This window comes from Aureobasidium subglaciale (genome assembly GCF_000721755.1).
Source record: "Aureobasidium subglaciale EXF-2481 unplaced genomic scaffold scaffold_41, whole genome shotgun sequence".
In the NCBI taxonomy this organism is placed as follows: Eukaryota; Fungi; Ascomycota; class Dothideomycetes; order Dothideales; family Saccotheciaceae; genus Aureobasidium; species Aureobasidium subglaciale.
The window spans coordinates 9933-23026 of record NW_013566954.1 but is presented as its reverse complement, the minus strand read 5'-3'; the positions used below and the strand labels follow the sequence as shown (position 1 = coordinate 23026).

Genomic DNA, 13094 nt, shown 5'->3' with positions numbered 1-13094 from the left:
GAACAGCTAAAGCATGGTCTCCATCCTGATTGCGACTTCCCGCAGAACAAGGACATGAAGCTTGGATTTAGGTTCGAATTGAAGCAGTCGGACGATGTTGTCGAGGAATGAGATGCCCACATTCTTTCCTATCTCGGTGCATCCCGCGGTGAGGATGAACTCACGCAAGTTCGGCGCGGCATAGAACAAACGCATCACAGAATCGCCGTTCTCTCGACCACGTAGCGACAGAGAATCGAGATCTAGATGCAGTGAGCCCAGACGCCAGTAAACAGCCGTAGGATTTTGTAGAGGGCGGGTGTAGTCTTAGGGTCTAACCCTGTGTTGATCAGGGGCACATTGTTGCGTAGGTTGGCTGATGCATGGAAGATATACTGCAAGTGATGTATACATAATTTTAGTACATATGATTTTCAGACGTTCACATGTCTGTCTTCACGTGGTACTCCTGACCTTTAGTTTCGCAACATGGTCTCGAGAGCTTGAATGGGTGTGCGACTTGGTGCAGCAAGCGCGATGATCTTTTTGCTGGTGGGAGAGCCAGAGAGTGAACATTGGGCATTCCATAGAGGAATACATCCAGCCTTGATCGACGATAAGACTTTCTTTGGGTATACTCCCGAACTAGCCAGATCATCAATCCAGGACACATCCTTGTATTCCACGGTCTCCACTTTGACGTTGGCAAAGCTTTCCACCAATTCGAGAATGTCCTTTCCGTTGATATCTTCTGGACCGCTGAGAACGTAGCGAGCTCCGTTGTGGGGAGTGACATCATCCAATGTGAGGAGATGGGCGCCAACTTTCCCGACATCGCGCGGATCAATCATAGCCACAGCGACGTCTTCAGCGACGTTCGTCTTCAAGACCTCTTGATTTCCTGTCCTGCGATATGCCTTGATCCACTGAGCGGCCGAGGAAAGGTACATTGCGGTGAAAAAGTTGGGCTGCAGCGATGTCCACTGCAGACCTCGAAACTCGGTCTGGTCTAATAGGTTCTCAATTGCCCAGTGCGAACGTCCGTAGTAGACAGGGTTGGTGGGACCAACATATTTGACGTTGGTTGAGACCTTGACCACATACTTGACGCCGGCCTGAAGAAGGGCAGCGTAGAAGGCTGACTCATCTGCAAATTGGCTGGGCTCATTGTGAGGTGCGATGTACGCCCTGACGACTTCATTTTCACGAAGCCAGTCAGCATCTATCTCGGTCCAGTCCTTCTCCGCCATGTTGACCTTAGGGAGAGCGGCGAGCTACTGAGCGGCGTGGCTCTCCAAATTTCGAGTGAGGCCGAGAATGCGATGATCCGACATGGTCTTGCTGTTTCGTAGAAGCTCTGGTAGAGTGTGGACGACGCTCTTGCCAGTGTTGCCGGTAGATCCAACAACAAGAATTGTGGGAGCCATGATGATCTTGAATTAGGTCGTGAATGCGTGCCAATACAGTTAATATCTGTTTGTTGATCTGACTTGTTCTGGTTGAGGGAGCAGCCACCTTTATATCAGACGACTCTCACCGACTTCGTCAGACGCGAGGACACAATTTTCGAACTTTCTTGGGCTTACCAATCCCTGGAACTTCTCGAAGCTCTGAGGCAAGATAGTGCCGGGATTAGCAATGCTATTCGTCATTGGAGACTGAGTTTCTCCGCTCAGCGTAAGTGAAGCACCGCTTTGCTCCACGAAGGTGCAGCCACAACGGTGAGCTTCTGGCCGAACCCTAGGGGTCAATCTTCGGTTCCGGCGGAAGACCCCGCCTTTTTTTTTTATGCAAATCCGAAAACTGAATAAAGGACCGCGTCCCCAGTCAAAAAGCGCTGCAGTCCTCTCTTTTCCAGGTCAATTGGGTGACTCAGACATAGAATTGGCTAGAACTTCAGTCGATCAAGTGGCCAAAGTGAGCGCCAAACTATTTGCTTCCTGCCTGAGTCGTCTCCTGACTCGGCTGCTTCCAACTTCCCCCTTTGAGTCAAGGTACAGCAATTCGTGTACGCTCCAAAAGCTGCGACTGCGATCCGGGTGAGCTGGATGTCCCTGCTCCACAAAGCTGACAGACCGCTCTAGTAAGACTTATGACTTTGCCGGGGTCAAGAATGGTAGCTAGAGATACGACGGACTAGGTGTGTAGACTAATTATAGGGTGGCTACAGACTTTTTCTATTACCTTAAGGCTATGCCGGGCTAGAATGGTATATAGCGAAGTGAAAAATCTCTATACGAATACACAAATTATAGCTAGCGGTAGTTCCTTACACGTCAGACGAAGAGCTTAAATGTCCGCTTTGCTCAGATTCTCGTCGCCGAGAACGCTGCCGAGGACCTTGTTTAAACACGTAAGCAATCTAGATAGAGTCGTAGAGCTATAGGTGGACCTGTCGGTTTGCGCTGTCAGTCTCGACCGTCGCGTCTGCTGCTGAGACAGACCAACGAATCATTGCACTTAGAAACTCGCAGCCGGAGATCTTTGTGTATTTTCGGTGAATTGGTTGATGTGAGGGTGAAGTTGGAAGAAGCTGGGTTGCTAGAGAGTAATGCTTTCGTGACCAAGAGGATGAATTACCGGACGCTGCGGCTGTCGGTAATCGATCGAGGATGATTGAGAGCAGACGCTGGCGAGCAGTCGTATATGCTGTGTGAGACTGAAGCTCAACGTGTCAGCTACCAGTGTGCGGATGAATCGTGCGGTGCGTGTAGTGTTACACTCAGTCCTTGAGCGATCACTGTTTTGGTTCGAAAGAGTGATGCAATCTTGTCAATCTCGCAGCCTAGATTTACGCTTTGTGGCATGCAGACGTGACGACCCGGCCCAGTAGTGAGGATGAAGACAGCCGTAGATATCTCCGTTGATGTAGATTCTCAGATCGAATGGAACATGGAGGCCGAGTGTCGGCTTGGGCACGAAAGGTAGCACTGCCAATACGCGTCGAATGATGGGGTTCACGTGGAGAAGGAAGCAACGGTTTAGGCTTCCCATGAGATTTTCGCAAGAGTGGACACAGCAAGAGTGCTTCTCGCTGTGTGAATCGCATTTGGAAAAAGAGCAGAAAAAGCATGATTTGTTGCCTGATCTTTTCAAAGTGCCCTCCACAATCACACAAATCCCTGCGTAATTCCAGCTTTGCCATTATTTTCGCTCCGAAACACGAGTCAATTGGTCATCGATGCCGAAGGATAAGGACGTATGTCGACGAGTGCCTGTAAGCTGTACTGGTTGAATATGATTTATGGCCAGAACAGTGACCTCTCCATGGTCTTTATGTGCTTCAGTAACGATGGTCCTGCGAACGGCAAGTAAATTATCATCAAAGCTGTCGCTAGGGCCACCAACAGAATGAAGAGAAAGATCGATGATGGGGAACTCCGTCCACATGGAGCCATCGAGCACCCCTCATAGAGTTAGGTCTTGTGCGAGACCTAAAACTAGTGCAAAGCATAAAGACTTAAATCTGCCGTTCATCTCCCCAAAACGGCTTTTCGCCATGTCGAGTAGCTAGCGCCAACGAATCAAGCCCAAGGCGTCGACGCTGGAGTTGGGTCCGCGGTCCTTTCGCTGTGCGGTACCGAGACACCTCAAGCTGTCCCAGCACTAGTCCTTGGGCGCTGGCTTATTCGCTTACCAGGAATTACCGTAGCCTACGAAATTGATGATTATACATGTCGGCGCCTATTTCGATGACATGAAACGTCCATTGAGCAAAGCTCTAGGCAAAGTTGAGGCGACAGTTTTGGTTGCAATGCATTCTCCAGGGACTGACAACGAACTTACCCGAGGCATATTTAGCCATTGAACAGGGTCATTTATGGGCTGATGGAGCATTAGCGCTGGAGAATGCGGGCTACATCCAGCTCCATCTTTCTTCCCCGCTCAAGAGATGTCATGAGTGTATACGGGTATCTGAGGTTCACTTCGATCTGTGCACGGATGAATGACGAGCTGCGCCCCAACGAAAGAAAGTCACTCCGGAAACACATACAGCACTTTAACTCTGCAGCGGCCATCGCTGATACTGCCTCTAGCGCACTCATTGTTCCATGATGTTGAATCACTCATATTTGTCGTCGAATCAAACAATGAGGGCTCGTGACGAAAGTCTATTGCAGGACGGGAGACTTGAACTTTGCGACACGGCAACGACGAAGCTTGACTGTAACACCCGTAATTTAAAGTCTATCACATGAAACGAGGCTTTTTGTCTCGGCACCCAAACAGGCATGAGCATAGTAGTGTGTATACCCGGCGTAGGATCCGCATGACATAGCGTTGACTCAGCTCAGAGAACGAGAGGAGAATAGAAGGTCATATCCGGCTGCACAGACCATTTTTTCGAGCATGAGCAACTAGAACTTCAAGCATGAATTGGTCTCCTACATATGGACAGGGCTTGAGGCTGCTTGCTATTTGAGTTTATATCTGGGGAAGGTATATTGAGCTGTGTGATGATTTGGTCCCAGGGTTGTGAAAGATCCGAGCTGGCTGAACGCGGATGTAGGTAAGGCATGCATGTGTGCTTGGACCTTGGACATCCTGTCTGCATTCCCAGCGTTCTGAAAATCCATCGTCGAAATAATTGACCTGAATGAGATATTTCGGTTCTGCGAAGCCCTGGGTGTAGATTGGGGAAGGAAAAACTCCTTGGGACTTAACTGCCGATCGTATCTCTGGACACTTCGAGGTTCCAATACTGTAGTGTCGAAATTCATCGAGGATGGAGATACTTTCGTCACCCCTTGACCACTGGGAACGTCCACCAAACGCGCAATGTCAGAAGACTCGAGATCTGATGGAGGATATCTCACATCAAGCTCTTTGCCCCTTCGCTCACGATATTGCTTATATCGTCGACTGTACCACCAATTCTTGATCTTGTTCTCACTGCGATTCACAAGTTGTTTCGCGATGTATGCCCAGCACTTCCCTTTCTCGAGGATGATCTTATCTATCAGGAAACACTCGTAGCTGGTGAGCGGTCCATGGTTGAGACCTGGTCGTAAGTGCTGATAGTATCGTTCGGCGCATTGCTTGGCTGTTCGAGTGCCTAACATGTCCGAGACTCGAAACCAATGGCAGGGTCCACAAGCATTTACGATGCTCAGTAAGATGCTGTCTTCTTCCTCGGTCCAGGTGCCTTTGCGATAGCACAGCATTGCTGGTCGTTGCGATGTAGTATTGAGTTGATATAAATAAATATGGAGGTAAGGAATTGCGGGGATGGAAATCGATGGACAAGTGACCATGTTTTCACTGGGAGGGTGCTGACTTATAGCAATATCGAGAGCATTGACAGAATGACTTTGTTGGAGTCGTTGACACTGGTAATGGTGAATGGCTCTAGGCATCCAAAACAGGCTTCACTATTGACGGAGACGAGGATTTCCGGGAATAAAGAAGACCCAACCGTTGGCTGAATCGCTCGTTATCATTGCTGGGTTTATGTGGAGATAGCATAAGCTGGGGACTATCAGCCATCAGTATGATAACGAAACTTGTCTCGCCTAGCGATGGCTGTTAGCTCAAACCTCTTTGGACGATAACATTGGTATGAGATAGAAGCAGCCAGTCCGACACAGTCTACGAGTCACTCTGAGTGTGAAATACTGCCGTGGCTGTGGAGGGAAGAACTTTCCAATGGGAAATGATGGCGTACCAAGTTGCGCATCGCGGACCTGCCTCCGGTCTGTCTAGAAATTGAGCGGAATTTAAGCCAGTGTTCGTATAGTGTTCGGATGCAGACGTCAACCGTTTGCGAAATACGACCTTGCCCTAGAACGCCGCGTGGAGGAATATTCTGTAGTGACAAGTGAGAGGTCATTAGAATGTTTCGCGGTTCGATATTCGTGCCTGTAGAACGGTCGAGCAGTATCGAAAAGCAGTGCTCTCTTTCGTCGGGCGGCGCAGGGATACTTGTTTATATATGACCCCGCTCAACACAAATATCGCCAGTGTCATACTATCCTGGGGTTATCGAGATCGCGCGTCAAGTCTTTGAGAAATTAGTCGCAGAGCACCAGTATTTCCTTTGAGTCATCTGCATCACTGCATGCCCCATAATCAGCAGTAGTTTTTTGTCGGCGCGAGACAGATTGAGCAACGAAAAGGCCTGTGACATCTTTCTTGCGTCGCTGACGTTCAACTTCGTATTCAGCTTTCAACGGCCTCCATGGGTCGCCCGACGTTATTAAACGATATTCAGGTCGTATATCTTGACCTTATATTGTTTCTTAGCAAAATTTGGCGATGGTTCATTCCACTACAGCGTGGGCGACGACACATTGGCCGCGTAACAGGTGATCCATAAGATGTCAAGATACGCAGCGTCCTAGATCTCAAGATCATCTTGCGCCCCTGTCGCCTTATCGTCTTATCGTTTTTGCTTATACACTCTCACGTTGATCCAGTCTCTTGTCAAAAGTAACCCATCACACGGTCAATCTCTGATGCGCGGGCGGTTTCCTGGATACATCACCCTCTACTTTGTGGTTATCACAATCAGCATTATCTATACAATCGCGCATAGTTTCCTGGATCAGAGGATGACTGTACAAATGGAAGATGTCTTAGCAGAAAGACTCCCGATGTTTTGGACGCAGGCTTCATTCATCGAATACTTTTCTGACCACTATTGTCTGGAAATGCTCCAGTTTGCTCTTGCAGCTGCCCAATACAAGGAGCGCTATGAGAATGCTCTAAGTGCCTCTAGCCGCAAATTATCTTTACCATCTCGAGACCTTCAAGATCTGATGCACTCGTGGGTCTCACTCGTCGACACCTACCTCTTACCCGGTAGCGAGTGCGAAGTCAATCTACCCTCCCAGATACGCGATCCGATTCTCAGAGTTCGTCTGCAGAAACGCGCTGCTGATCCCCAAGTCCTTGAACCAGCCATACAGGCAACATGGGAGATGATGGAAGGGCTGGTTCTAAGCTCATTTCGTCGCGAGGTGCCGCCACAGACCTGCCTTGTTGAAGGAAGCTATATGCCGTGTCACTATGACATACCGAGCATGCACACCGGATCCGAAAAAGGCTGCGGGGCGAGATTGTTGAGGACCTTGCAGAGCGCTGGACGGAGAACTCGAACAGTCTTTGGCGCACTCTTTGACCTCTTTGCTCGACACCATGTGTCTCGCTCTCGTGAACATGCAAGAAGGTCTTCTTGCTAAGACCAAAGACCGGGGGTGTGAGGTCCAGCCTTTGTGTATAATTTGTGACTTGTATAATGGTCATAATCAATCTCATCAACACTTAGACGATTAGTACCAAGATCGCCCATAGCTGAGACCTATCATTGAGCACGCTCTGGTCGTTGTTTCGAACACGCCTTGATGGTCCTGTTTTGTTGGGTTTCCTGCTGCTTCTCCTCTCGAACAATGTCGACTTTGCGATTGACATGCGCTCGCGCGACCGCTGGAGTTTGGATCGATGGCATCCAGAAGTGGGCTCAGCAGTGCCATTGTAATCCATGGTTTTAATCTCGTCGAGCCTGGCAGGTGGGGTGGCGTGAACATACATGTAAGTCAAATCTTCCACGTCGCGTTCAACGAACCGAAAGCGTGGGTGGGTTGCCCTAACAGCTTTACCTTGGCAACAAGACCGTGGTGTAGAGAGCACTGCCCTGGTATCATACCTTATCGCTCCCTACCGGACATCCATAGAGATTTAGAAACTCCAGGTTCCACTTTTCAGACCTCGAGAGAGCCCTGAAGACGTTTAGATAATCATGAAGTGTCTCGCTCCGACCGGAGTGTCACAGATGCGCATGATCTATTGCGCCCTCACAAATCTTGATGTGCCCAGGTGAAGTGTGACTGGGGAAACCGGCAGTGCAGGGCACCGATACGAAGGCCAGCTTTTATGTGTAGACTGAGATCATTGAACGTTGTCTGCTATCGCTCGCTACCGAACTTGTTCAAAACATCTATCTCATCCGTGTATCATACGGTGACTGCCTGACGCTTCGACATATGTTCCTTTTTTAAGCTTTGTGAGTACTTATGCTAAGCTCTCTTTCATAAATATTATTCCATTGCGTATTCGCTCATCGGACTCCCATTGCAGATAAGTGTCAGCCTCAATTGCTCGATCTCCCTTTCCAGCTGTCGAATGTACTCACTCGCACTAAGTAGGATCTCCGCCTTGCTAGGCTTAGGGATCTGACCCACCCGAGCCGGCTGAGTCGTCTGGATATACGGAATCGTGCTAGCAAGTTTTTGGAAGGCAGAGACGATGTTATCACGGTAGCGTTGCTCTACCCCCATGTGGGTTGTACGTCCACGCCGTCGTCCTTTGTTGGCTCTGTTTGCAGGTTCGGAAGTCTCTTCCATGAACTCAGGAGAGTCATCGACTTCTGGACTTGCTAGTTCGTGAAAAGGAAGTGGCTGAGTCGATAATTGAGAGGGCGTGAGGTGTTGAGATGCGAAAAACTGGAAGCGCCTGGTCTGTGTCGTGCAAGTGTTATTGTATGCAGCAGCGAGTAGAGAGTCGATGTCGCAGTAGCCAGTCATACTATTGATACCCGCATCAACTGACATGCCGATGTTCTCCTGGACGGTGGGATGTTGGGAGTTGTACAGATGAGTCGAGATAGGTTGCGTACGACACAACTGAGGTCTCGAAGGCCGTTTCCACGGTATGTTGGTTTGGAACGTGGACGTAGGTTCGTGCTCGGAACCTGGAATACCGGAGTGCGCAAACGATTGCAGCTGAGAGGACTGAGACTTGCAAAAGCTCTCGAAAGGGTCATCGGGCGCGCTGGCGTAACCTGAATCATAAGGTGTGGGTGTTCTTGACAGCAGGGAGGACACATTGTGGCCATACGTTTGTTAAACGCAGGAGTCTATCGAAAGAAAGTCCATAGTTATTGTCGCGAAGACCGGTATATGAGAATACTGAGGGACAGATGTTGAAGTTAGTTTGCCGAGCCACTTAATATATATCTACCAGACTCGATATATATGGTAGCCTTTATTTAGTCCGTATACGATTCTCTAGTCTACGGCTACCCCGGCCGAGACGCTACCGCTTCCTTACTAGCTCGCGACTTTTACTAGCCGCTATAATCTAGGTACGTAAGGCAGTTCTTAAGGAATTACGACTACTATAGATGTAATAAAGTATAGAGAGAGTATAAGTACGGACTCCTAAGACTACTACCGGTCCCCGACTGTTTCTTCTAGGAGATCTCTATAGATTTTATAACAGATTTACCCGACTTATAAGGTAGCTAGTACCTCTAGGTTATTAAGGATCGTCTATCTAAGTAGGTCGTATTAGAGGCGATACCTAATATAAAAGCGGAGGACTACGCTATAAAGTTTATAAACTACTAGGTAAGATACTATAGTATACCGAGCGCTATTATAAGTAATAAAGGAACGAATTAGATAAGTACCTTCTAAATAAAGCTTTACCGACTAGTTAGTATATAGCGGAGATTAAGCTCCGCTTACTACCTATAAATAGACGGAGGCCCTAAGAGACTAAACTAAGAAGCCTAAATATACCTCTAGAACTTCATTAACTAGGAGTAGTCTAACTAGAAGAAATAGCTCTCTACTATAGAACTAGCGCTAAATAGCTATTACTATGTAAGATTAGAAATAAGCCTATTCTTCGCTATATATAGATACAAGAAAGGCTAAGGTAGTAGCTATTATAAGTATAGATTAAGGTCTAAAATTAGAAGTAAAGAGGTATTTACTTACTAAGGTAAGTTACTTTACTAACGTCGACGCTAGTATTACTTACTATTACGATCTACTATTAGTTAAAGGTCCTTACCTACTAAGAAAGTAAGTAAGATAGCTATATACCGATCCTTACGTACTTAGCGGGTAAGTTAACCTACTAATAATATAGTTAGGGTTACTTATTTAGCTTACCTACTTAGCGAGTAAGCTATTGTTACGATCCTGCCAATGACAGGGTCGCGCAGCCTGCTCTGTTGTTCCCCGCACCTTAGCGGAACAGAGCACTCTGCAGGACATGCCATCTACTCTGCTCTGCTCTGCTGCTCTGCTCTACAGAGCATAACAGAGCATACAGAGCAACATGCATACACTCATTATTTATTAGGTATATAGGTAGGCAGGACGACCTTAGGTAGTCCTGCGTTCAACTCAATTAGTTATTCTAACAGTCCCTTTAGTATACACTACTTTATACACTACCTGCTTCACCTCGCTTGACACTCCGCTTTACGAGTCTAACCCCGTGACCTGTTATCTTATCTAAGATAGTTGGCTATAACAACTTTAAACGCCCTCAGAATAAGTCACTTAAGTAACACCACCCCGAGAGGTACACCCAGCGAGGCTGGTGGAAACCGCTCCACTAGCACTACTCGTGACGATAGCAAAGTCGCTAAGCCCGACCTCTACTATAGAGACCGCTAGGGGCTTAACGATTGGCTTAACCAGATGGATCTTTACTACATCTTTACTCCTATAGAGGAAGCTAAGAAGACTATCTTTGCTAGTACCTATCTCCGTAGAAGAGCCTAGCACTAGATGAAACCGATACTTTAGAAGTTCCTCGACAAACGTAAGGACACTAACGGGATTATAATGAGCTTTGTCAAGTTTAAGACCGAGATACGCCGTATCTTTAGCATCTCTAACGAAGACAAGGTTACTATACGCCTTATTTAGCACATCCGTTAGCACACTTTAGCATCCGAATATGCCGCTAAGTTCTAGGAGTACGCCTAAGTCACCGATTAGGATGACTCTGCCCTTATAACTATATATCGACGTAGTCTGAAGGAAAATGTTAAAGACGAACTTATGCGAGCCGGCATAAAAATCGAAGATCTAGATAATCTTATCCGTATAACGATCGAAATCGACGACAATCTTTACGAACGTACTATAGAACGACGCTATGACGTAGCCCCCCGAGGCAAGTCTAGTTACGTCCTATACCGTAATCATAAAGGAAAGAACAACTTTGGTAGACGTAACTAGTACTAGGATCCCTACGGACCCTAGCTAATGGAACTAGACGTTACCGAAGATCGACGATCGAATAGGAAGAAGCAGTTTAAAGGGAAGAGTTCGATAACTTACTATAGATGTGGTAAGAAAGGCCACATAGCAAGGGATTGTCATTCGAAAAACAAAGTGCCTCGAAGACAATTTAATATAATGCAGCGCCGCCCTAACGTCGGGCTAGAGCGCTAGGAACTCGAGAAGCCGAAACCGAAGATTAAGAATCTTTAATATGATTACTATGGAAGGCTTAGCTGGACCGCATGCTACGACGACAGCTGCTTAATCCACTATAGTTCTAAGATAGGATCTAGATGGTTTCCCTCTCAGCTAAAGGGTAGAGGAAAAGGCTACTATAATGTTATTACTAGGAAGGATGACCTCGAGGAAGGAGAAATTAAAGAGGATAGTATCGAAAGTAATCCTAAGGAGGACACTACCGATAGTAAGGAGGAATCTGAAGAAGAATCTATCGATAACGACTATAATTATCTTTATAATAGTAAGGAAGGCATCGAAGTACTTTATACTTATGTCCTATCGTGTTTTACTAAGATGTTTAACGTTATGATTAAACATGGAGAGGAAGCCTTCCTAAAGATTAACGGACAAAGATTCTTACACCCTTATAACTTCGATAACATGCTAGATTAGATCCGTAAGGCATTTTAGGAATATCGATTAATGGTAGTCGACTACGACTTTAAGGCTTTCATTTAGGAAAGGCCGCTACTCGGAAGTACCTTTACACCTACAGGATATATCATTCCTACTAGAGAATGTGTTAATAGAAGTATGCGAGATGGCATTAATTTGCTACGATCTCGATACGGATAAGCTTAATAACAGCAACGAGTGCTGTATAAACGACACCTCTACGAACTCGAAATAGGAACTAAAAGTAACGGTAAAGTCACCTTTGCGAACCTACCTATTAATATCGATTCGGGAAAAGAGTAGATTCTTGTAGTAAGGGCAGCTAACGAGAATGCAACACGATCTAAGCCCTAGCATTAACATCATTAACAACGGTGTTTCGTACACTAATTACCGTATAAGGAAAACGACTGTACGTAATAATAGACTCTAGAGCAAGCGGAAACTTTATATCTANATCGGCAGTCGCTCGATTCGGAATAGCTACCCGATCGAAAGAATACGGATACGACCTAATAGCGGTAGACGGCTTAGCGTTACCTAGCGTATTAGAGGAAACGGTACCTCTAAGGATTATTACCTAACGGCACTATAAGGACATCATCTTAGACGTTATAGAAATGGCTAATTACTACATCGTCCTAGGTATGCCCTAGTTAAGGTAACATAACCCGGCAATCGATTAGATATCACGATTGTTAAGGTTCGAGGAGTGCGACTACGTAGTCGACTCGCGACCTACGCACCGGCAGCGTTCGGTAGTAGATAAGAGGAAAGGGCGAAATTAGGCTATGATAGTATGTGTTGCTATTACCTCGACTAAGGCATTAGCAAAGAAGCATAATACCGGCTCCGTAGGCACCGATCTTAGAGGTTAGACGGGCTACGAAGCGAGAGTTATTAAAGGAAGTTACGTACCTTCTAATATCCCTAAATAATATAGCAAATGGAAACGCTTGTTTTAGGAAGAGGAGAACGTAAACGCGTTACCTAGGCATCAGCCGTAGGATTACGAAATTAGACTCGAACTAGGGAAGTAACCTANATTTAGACCTATCTATACGTTATCCGAAAAAGAACTTAAGACGCTTCGAGAATACCTAGACGAGAACTTAGTACGAGGATTCATCCGAAAATTAGAATCCCCTATAGGTTACCCGATTCTATTTGTACTAAAGAAAGACGGCAGCTTACGACTATACGTCGATTACCGAAAGATTAACGATATTACTATTAAGAATCGTTACCTATTGCTAAATATTAAAGAACTATAAGACCGCCTTTCGAAGGCTAAGTAGTTTTTAAAGATTAATCTTAAAGGAGCCTATAACCTTATCCGAATGAAGGAGGGAGAAGAATGGAAGACTGCGTTTCGAACACGCTACGGGCACTATAAGTACCTAGTTATGCCATTTAGTCTTACTAACGCCCCGGCTACCTGTTAGATGATGA

The 13094-nt window shown here is 46.5% G+C and overlaps 4 protein-coding genes across 4 annotated transcripts; 1 reads left to right on the top strand and 3 right to left on the bottom strand.

Moving 5' to 3' along the window:
• Positions 1–325: 325 nt before the first annotated feature.
• On the bottom strand, positions 326–1636 carry AUEXF2481DRAFT_567999 (uncharacterized protein). Its single transcript, XM_013483538.1, has 2 exons — positions 1566–1636; positions 326–1511 (listed from the first exon to the last, which is right to left on the bottom strand). Exon 2 carries the CDS (start codon positions 1227–1229, stop codon positions 456–458), a length of 774 nt encoding a protein of 257 aa, XP_013338992.1. The 5' UTR covers positions 1230–1511; positions 1566–1636; the 3' UTR covers positions 326–455.
• A 2441-nt stretch (positions 1637–4077) lies between these two features.
• AUEXF2481DRAFT_45022 (uncharacterized protein) lies at positions 4078–5458 on the bottom strand. Its single transcript, XM_013483506.1, has one exon. It carries the CDS (start codon positions 5232–5234, stop codon positions 4395–4397), a length of 840 nt encoding a protein of 279 aa, XP_013338960.1. The 5' UTR covers positions 5235–5458; the 3' UTR covers positions 4078–4394.
• A 774-nt stretch (positions 5459–6232) lies between these two features.
• AUEXF2481DRAFT_45020 (uncharacterized protein) lies at positions 6233–7593 on the top strand. The gene has a single exon (XM_013483505.1). It carries the CDS (start codon positions 6531–6533, stop codon positions 7158–7160), a length of 630 nt encoding a protein of 209 aa, XP_013338959.1. The 5' UTR covers positions 6233–6530; the 3' UTR covers positions 7161–7593.
• A 142-nt stretch (positions 7594–7735) lies between these two features.
• Positions 7736–8881, bottom strand: AUEXF2481DRAFT_45019 (uncharacterized protein). The gene has a single exon (XM_013483504.1). It carries the CDS (start codon positions 8526–8528, stop codon positions 8016–8018), a length of 513 nt encoding a protein of 170 aa, XP_013338958.1. The 5' UTR covers positions 8529–8881; the 3' UTR covers positions 7736–8015.
• Positions 8882–13094: the final 4213 nt, after the last annotated feature.